At 46.2% G+C, this 8,071-nt stretch overlaps 1 protein-coding gene and 1 pseudogene across 1 annotated transcript in view; both read left to right on the top strand.

Moving 5' to 3' along the window:
* Positions 1-702: 702 nt before the first annotated feature.
* LOC100612565 (steroid hormone receptor ERR1-like) lies at positions 703-2,127 on the top strand (annotated as a pseudogene).
* A 769-nt stretch (positions 2,128-2,896) lies between these two features.
* The window catches only part of TPTE2 (transmembrane phosphoinositide 3-phosphatase and tensin homolog 2), a 130,181-nt gene continuing 125,006 nt past the window's right edge, over positions 2,897-8,071 (top strand). The window contains 1 exon segment of the mRNA XM_063792403.1: positions 2,897-3,025. Coding sequence (XP_063648473.1) covers positions 2,992-3,025 — 34 coding nt within the window. The 5' untranslated portion in view covers positions 2,897-2,991.

Here is an 8,071-nt window from a genome sequence, read left to right as displayed (position 1 = left end):
GGGGTTTCACCGTGTTAGCCAGGATGGTCTCGATTTCATGACCTCGTGATCCGCCCACCTTGGCCTGCTGGGATTACCGGCATGAGCCACCGCTTCCGGCCACTTAGTTCTTGAAATTGTGTGATGAGGCAGCAGGGAGGAGGGCAGGGCGGGCTGCAGGCGGGGTCCGGCTCTGGGGCCAGTCTGGGCCACGGTCGGGGCCCAGTCGAGGGCTGGACTGGTTAGGGTTCAGGCGGGATCCGGCGTCCGAGTTCTGGTGGGCCGGCCTGGGGCAGGATCTGGCTCTGGCTGCGGGTCCTGGCCCCGGTCAGGGTTGGGCCTCCCATCCAGCCCGCCCCGGGGCAGGGTTCAATCCCTCGCTTGCCGAAGTCCCTGGCGCTGGCCGGGGTGGAAGACTTGGAAGGCTCTATGTCGGGAAAGGGGCTCTGAAGACCACGTAGGGGCGCTCGAAGGGGCCTGGGGCCACCCTCCTCTCTGGGTCAAAGGTCATCGCAACGGCCGGGAAGAACTTCCTCTTCCTTGGCTCTCCCCACTTACTTCCTGATAACCTGGTAGCGGTCTCCTGCGGGCGTCGTGGCTTGCGGGGAGGCGTAGCAACTTTAGGCAACTTCCCAAAGGTGTGCGCAGGTTGGGGGGGTGGGGCGCCGCGCCCCGGGAGGTGGCGGCGTCTGCGACAGCGGGAATATTAGAGTGGACCTGCAGGCTGGTCGCGAGGAAGTGGAGCGGCCCCCGCCGTGTGCCTGGGATCGGCAGGCTGGGGCAGGAGGGCAGCCGCGTGTCAGGTGACCAGCGCCATGTCCAGCCAGGTGGTGGGCAGTGAGCCTCTCTACATCATGGCAGAGCCGGCCAGGCCTGACAGTCCAAAGGGCTCCTCGGAGACAGAGACCCGAGCCTCCTGTGGCCCTGGCCCCTGGTCCAGCTCCCACCCACTGCCTCCCAGGCCACAAGGAAGAGGAGGATGGGAAGGGGCTGGGCCTGGCGAGCAGGGCGGTGGGAAGCTGGTGCTCAGCTCCCTGTCCAAGCGCCTCTGCCTGGTCTGTGGGGACGTGGCCTCCGGCTACCACAACGGTGTGTCATCCTGTGAGGCCTGCAAAGCCTTCTTCAAGAGGACCATCCAGGGGAGTATGGAGTACAGCTGTCTGGCCTCCAACGAGTGTGAGATCACCAAGCGGAGACGCAAGGCCTGTCAGGCCTGCCGCTTCACCAAGTGCCTGCGGGAGCGCGCCTGGACCGCGTCTGGGGTGGGCGGGAGAAGTACAAGTGGCGCCAGAGGTGGACCCGCTGCCCTTCCCGGACCCCTTCCCTGCTGGGCGCCTGGCAGTCGCTGGAGGCCCCTGGACGACAGGCCCAGTGAATGCGCTGGTGTCTCATCTGCTGGTGGTTGAGCCTGAGAAGCTCTATGCCTTGCCCGACCCTGCTGGCCCTGATGGGCACCTTTCAGCCGTGGCTACCCTCTGTGACCTCTTTGACCGAGAGATCGTGGTCACCATCAGCTGGGCCAAGAGCATCCCAGGCTTCTCATCGCTGTCGCTGTCTGACCAGATGTCAGTACTGCAGAGCGTGTGGATGGAGGTGCTGGTGCCGGGTGTGGCCCAGCGCTCACTGCCACTGCAGGATGAGCTGGCCTTTGCTGAGGACTTAGTCCTGGATGAAGAGGGGGCACGGGCAGCTGGCCTGGGGGAACTGGGGGCTGCCCTGCTGCAACTGGTGCGGCGGCTGCAGGCCCTGCGGCTGGAGCGAGGGGAGTACGTTCTACTGAAGGCCCTGGCCCTTGCCAATTCAGACTCTGTGCCCATCGAAGATGCCGAGGCTGTGGAGCAGCTGCCAGAAGCTCTGCACGAGGCCCTGCTGGAGTATGAAGCCGGCCGGGCTGACCCCGGTGGGGGTGCTGAGCAGCTGCCAGGCAGGCTGCTGCTCACGCCACCGCTCTTCTGCCAGACAGCGAGCAAAGTGCTGGCCCATTTCTATGGGGTGAAGCTGGAGGGCAAGGTGCCCATGCACAAGCTGTTCTTGGAGATGCTCGAGGCCATGATGGACTGAGGCAAGGGGTGGGACTGGTGGGGGTTCTGGCAGGACCTGCCTAGCATGGGGTCAGCCCCAAGGGCTGGGGCGGAGCTGGGGTCTGGGCAGTGCCACAGCCTGCTGGCAGGGCCAGGGCAATGCCATCAGCCCCTGGGAGCAGGCCCCACTCCCTCCCCTCCCCCCTCCTAGGGGATGTCAGAAGCTGGAAACGTGTGTCCAGGCTCTGGGCACAGTGCTGCCCCTTGCAAGCCATAGCGTGCCCCAAGAGTGTAGGGGGCCTTGCCGAAGCCATAGGGGGCTGCAGGGGATAAGTGGGAGGCAGAAGCCTATCTCAGGGAGGGAAGGGGATGCAGGCCACAGTCTCCCAGTGGGTGATGCTTTTGCTGCTGCTTAATCCTGCCGCCTCTTCAGAGCAGAGTGGGACTCGGAGAGCAAAGGCCCATGCTCCCTTTGCTCCTCCTCTCATCATTTGCATTGGGCATTAGTGCCCAGCCTTGAAGCAATAACTCCAAGCAGGCTCCAGCTCCTGGACCCCTGGGGTGGCCAGGGCTTCCCCATCAGCTCCCACCCAGCCTCCTCGGGGGTAGGAGAGCACTGCCTCTATGCCCTGCAGAACAATAACACTATATTTATTTTTGGGTTTGGCCAGGGAGGCGCAGAGACATGGGGCAAGCCAGGGCCCAGAGCCCTTCACTGTACAGAGACTCTATTTTAATGTATATTTGCTGCAAAGAGAAACCGCTTTTGGTTTTGAATCTTTAATGAGAAAAAATATATATACTATCGAGCTCAAAAAGAAAATTGTGGAATGCATGATTGACAATGTATTTTTTATTTCTATTTTTTCAAGTAATGCCAGTACTGTTACAGCCAGCACTGACTAAAATTTTTATATTTTCAGAGTTGATGCTGGTGAAGACATTCATGATTTAAACACCAGATCCTGAAATGTGTTAAATCTACTTTGAAATGAATCTGCAATCAGTATTTCAAAGCTTTTCTGGTAATTTTAGTGATCTTATTTGACTAGACTTTTTCAGAAGTACTAAATAAGGAATTTTAACAGGTTTTTATTAATGCACAGATAAATAGAAGTACAGTGAGGTCTATAGCCATTTTATTAAAATAGTTTAAAAGTTTGTAAAAAAATGAATCTTTGTAATTACTTAATATGTTATTTAACCCATCAAGCTTATATTTGCTGGACTTACAACTTATTTTAAATGCGTTTATCTTTTTTGACACTATTCAGTGGAATGTGTAAGCTAGCTAATTCTTGTTTTCTGATTTAAAGCACTTTTAAATCTTATCCTGTTCCCTAAAAACAAAAGGTTTTGATCACAAGGGGAAATGTAAGATTGTTAACCCTGTTTTTCAGAAGGGCTACTGTTAATTGCACCTAAACATGAAATGTGTTTTCCCACTGTCTCACAGAATGCAACATTCCACAGGAGAAACCTGACCAAAACTAGCAATATCGACAACTCTAACAGATTCTAGTCAAAATTCAAACTTAATAGTGGTAAAGAAACAGGTTGTTCACTTGTCGAGGTGCAACAATTCTTAAGACTTCTGTTTGAAATTGCTCAATGACTAGGAAAAGATGTAGTAGTTTACCAAAATTATGTTTCCACCATATCAAAGTAAACAATTCATGCCTTTATAGGGTCAGGCCTACAATAAATAGGTATGGTGGTTCACAGAATTTTAAAAATAGAGTTAAAGGGAAGTGATGTACATTCTGGGGGCATTAGGGTAGGGAGATGAATCAAAAAATACCCCTAGTAATACTTTTTATTTAATACTGCAAAAGCTTTGCAAATGGAAACCATGCAATTACTTGCCTTAGTTCTTTTGTCATAAAAACAATCACTTGGTTGGTTGTATTGTAGCTATTACTTATATAGCAACACTTCTTCAATTAGCAGTTTAGACATTTTATAAACAGAAATATTGGACCAACTGATAATATTTCTGACTATTAATATTTTAGTGCTATAAAATACTATGTGAATCTCTTAAAAATCTGACATTTTACAGTCTGTATTAGACATACTGTTTTTATAATGTTTTACTTCTGTCTTAAGATTTAGGTTTTTTAAGTGTATTTTTGCCCTGAATTAAGTGTTAATTTGATGGAAACTCTGCTTTTAAAATCATTATTTGCTGGGTTCTAATAAATTAAAAATTAAACTTGAAAAAAAAGAGAATAACTATTTCTCAGGTGGAGAAACATTCCATCTTTCCTAGATGTCCTTCCTTAGTGTTCTGACGGTATAATAGTTAAATATTTTAATATTCCATCCTGTCATTGGCCTGGATCCTGCTTAGGAATGTGGTAGTCATTATAAGGAAAACTTGGGACTGTAACATCCCCCCCAAACTGGGAAGGCGTCGAGAGACCAAAGAATAATTTGGGCAAGTCCAGCTTGATGAATAGATGAGTTTACTAGGACTTACATACTGGACATTCCTAAGCAGCTCTAGAGTCACCCTGCCTCCCGTCTCTAAGCTGCCGTTTCAGCTAATGTTCTGACTGTTTGCCTACTCTGTGTGCACGATGACAGTGTTCTCTTTGACATGTTCTCAGGTATGCCCTGGGATGTTTGGGTTCTCAGGGATCCCTGCTCCTCAGCTGGGCACCAGGGCCTTGACTCCCTGCCCAGCATTCAGGATCCAAGCAACACACATACACTCTTAAGTAACCTGGTAGGGGACACATCACACTACAGTTGTCAATATTGCTAGTTTTGGTCAGGTTTCCCCCATGAAATGTTGCATTCTGTGAGACAGTGGGAGGTAAGTACTACCAATTACCGAATCCAGAGGTTCAGATTAGCTACTAATTTGGGTTAGAACATTAATAACTACCATTTGCAGTGTACCTCTATGCTATTACATAAAGATATACTGGTTCCTGCCCTTAGGCAGCTTACTGCCTAGAAGAGGAGATAGCATTTATAAAAAAACTTACTGAAGTGACTTAGTGATTGTTCAGGAGATGGGAAGAATATTCAAGGAATATATTTAACGGACTTGTAGTGTTTTCTCTGGGTAAGAAATTTGCCATTTTAAGTCTAAAACAGAAATAAGAGTGTCCTCTTGCTTGACATTAAATTTGGTTTACTAGTAAAATCAATGAAGAAACTCAATACAAATGGTCTCCAGTGTATAAGTGATGAGCATTTCTAAAGAATAGAAGTTAGTTTTTTGGATCTTGTAGAAATAATGTTGTATATGGACTTGGGAGGCTGAGACAACAGGATGGCTTGTGACTAGGAGTTCAAGACCAGCCTGGGCAACATAGTGAGCCCCTTTCTCTAAAAAATAGAAAAAAATTATCCAGGCATGGTGGTATATGCCTGTAATCCTAGCAACTTGGGAGGTTGAGGTGGCAGGATCACTGGAGCCCAGAATTTGAGGCTGCAGTGAGCCACAATTATGCCATAACACTCCATCCTAAGCAACAGAGTGAGATTCCATCTCAAAGGGCGGGGGTGGAAAAAGAATGTTGTACATAATAGATAAGTTCCTAGGCTGGCCTCCAAGGGCTCATTTAATCTTTCTACCAGTTACTTGTACAAACTTTTGATTTTCCCCCTATTTAATATACCATTAGGGGCTATATCTCATTCATGTAGCACCTACTCATGTGGCTTACAGATCATAGGAACTAGTTATCTTAAATCTTAAATTCTTTTTTTGAACAAATTGTACTATAAAATATACACCTATAGAGGAAAGAAGTTAATTCAGCGTTTGTTCATTTGAACTGAAGGTGAAGCTGAAAGAACAACCCCCTTCTTGTATTGCGAAAACTGCATTTTCTTGTGTATGATAAAAAGGAAGTGCAAAATGCATAGGGACAATGACTCTTGCCTCTCCCCAGCTCAAATGGTTAAGCGTGCATCGGAAGGGAATTTGTTGGCTGGGCGCAGTGGCTCATGCCTATAATCTCAGCACTTTGGGAGGCCGAGGTGGGTGGATCACCTGAGATCAGTTCAAGACCAGCCTGGCCAACATGGTGAAACCCTGTCTCTACTAAAAATACAAAAATTGGCTGCGCATGGTGGTGGGCGCCTGTAATCCCAGCTACTCGGGAGGCTGAGGCAGGAGAATCACTTGAACCCAGGAGGCGGAGGTTGCAGTGAGCCAAAATTGCGCCATTACACTCCAGCATGGGCAACGAGCAAAACTCCGTCTCAAAAAAAAAAAAAAAAAGAAATTTGTTGTTGTCAGGGCAGCTGCTATTGTCCAGCCAAAAGAGATGCTTGAAGATTCTTGAGATTCTTGAAGGAGCCAGCTTACTTTTTAAAATAAAAAAATCTTATTTCTAAAACTGAAGTTAGTTGGCAAGGAAGCATTGAAGTTTTATGTATTCTATCAAACAGTATCAAATGATTATACTTAGTATTTCCTCTAGTGAGGAAAATAGCACACAGGTTTATGTAATAATTTACTCTAATGAAGGTACTGTTTGAATATGCTACACTTGCATGAGTCTAAAGAATGGTTTTTGTTCCCAATTAAGTACAAGAATAGCAAAATGTGGAAAAGTAAATTTAGCAATTGTTCACTGTTGTTTTCCCACCACATCAAATAATGCTGGAAATGTAGCTGGCATTCAGTAATTTTTTTTAATTGACCGATTGAATGAGTTATTCTGTTCCATGATTCCCACGTCTTGTTCCATACTAAGTTCTTACCACTGCTACAGAGGATACAGTCATAGGCCCTACTGGTTATCCTAGAGTCGACAGGTAATATAGCTTAACAGAAAGAGTGTTGGTGTTGTGTAGAACTGGATTCAAATTCAGATTCTGCCACACTAACCTTTCCCCACCTATAAAATGAGGGCTAGTACATACATGTCAAGGATTAAATGAGGTAATCTGAGAAAGCGTCAGGCATAGTGCTTGGAACATAGTATATATTTAATAAATGCTTGAGGTGCCTGGAACATAGTACGTATTTAATAAATGCTTGCAACTATTAGCAAGTGTAAAAATATAGTGATGATCCTAATGATGGTGGAAAAGGCATAGGTCAGTCAGTGACCACCAAGTAAAAGATAACTGAGACAAGTTATTTTAGTGGTGTGATTTCTCTGTAAATGTGGCTAGTTAAGGCTAACAACTGATTGTTTCCCAGTATCAGATGATCTAGGCCAAAATACTTAAAATCTAGCAGTCAGTGTGTGGTTAGACACATTTCTGCACATAAAGGCTCAGGAACAGATTCGGAAAAGCAAAATAGATAAAATAAGGCTTACACAGTTAGAAGAGTAAATGAGCTATTTGTTGATATGCTTTAGTGGGCTTGGCAAGAGTGAGTAAAGAGGTAAGCTGAAGGATAGATGATATGCAATCTATGCCTCTAACCCAGAAATTGTGTTCCTAGGAATTTGGTCTAAGGAAATATTACAGATATGTACAAAAGTGTAACTACAAGGTTATTTGTCATGATAGTATTTAAAAGAGAAAATATAAATGATCAAAATATTCAACAGTAGGGGATTGTGATACATATATATATATATATATATATATATATATAAAATGGGATACTGATGCAAGCATTCAGTGAAAAAAGTATATTACCAAACCATACAATCCTCATTTATTTTATTTTATTTTTTATATTTATTTATTTATTTATTTATTTTTTGAGACAGAATCTTGCTCTGTCGCCTAGGTTGGAGTGCATGGCACGATCTTGGCTCACTGCAAGCTCCGCCTCCTGGGTTCATGCCATTCTCCTGCCTCAGCCTCCGGAGTAGCTGGGACTACAGGCGCCGGCCACCATGCCCGGCTAATTTTTTGTATTTTTAGTAGAGACGGGTTTTCACCGTGTTAGCCAGGATGGTCTCGATCTCCTCACCTTGTGATCCCCCCGCCTCAGCCTCCCAAAGTCCTGGGATTACAGGCGTGAGCCAGCACGCCCGGCCCATCCTCATTTATTTTAAAAAGTGAGATCACACAGAAAAAATAAGAAAGATCAAAAATGTTGGTAAAAATAACTAAAGAATAAAAATATAGGGAAAAAGGTA

The sequence above is a fragment of the Pan troglodytes genome, chromosome 14 (assembly GCF_028858775.2).
Source record: "Pan troglodytes isolate AG18354 chromosome 14, NHGRI_mPanTro3-v2.0_pri, whole genome shotgun sequence".
In the NCBI taxonomy this organism is placed as follows: Eukaryota; Metazoa; Chordata; class Mammalia; order Primates; family Hominidae; genus Pan; species Pan troglodytes.
The sequence above is the reverse complement of the archived record's forward strand: the minus strand, read 5'-3'. Positions and strand labels throughout refer to the sequence as shown.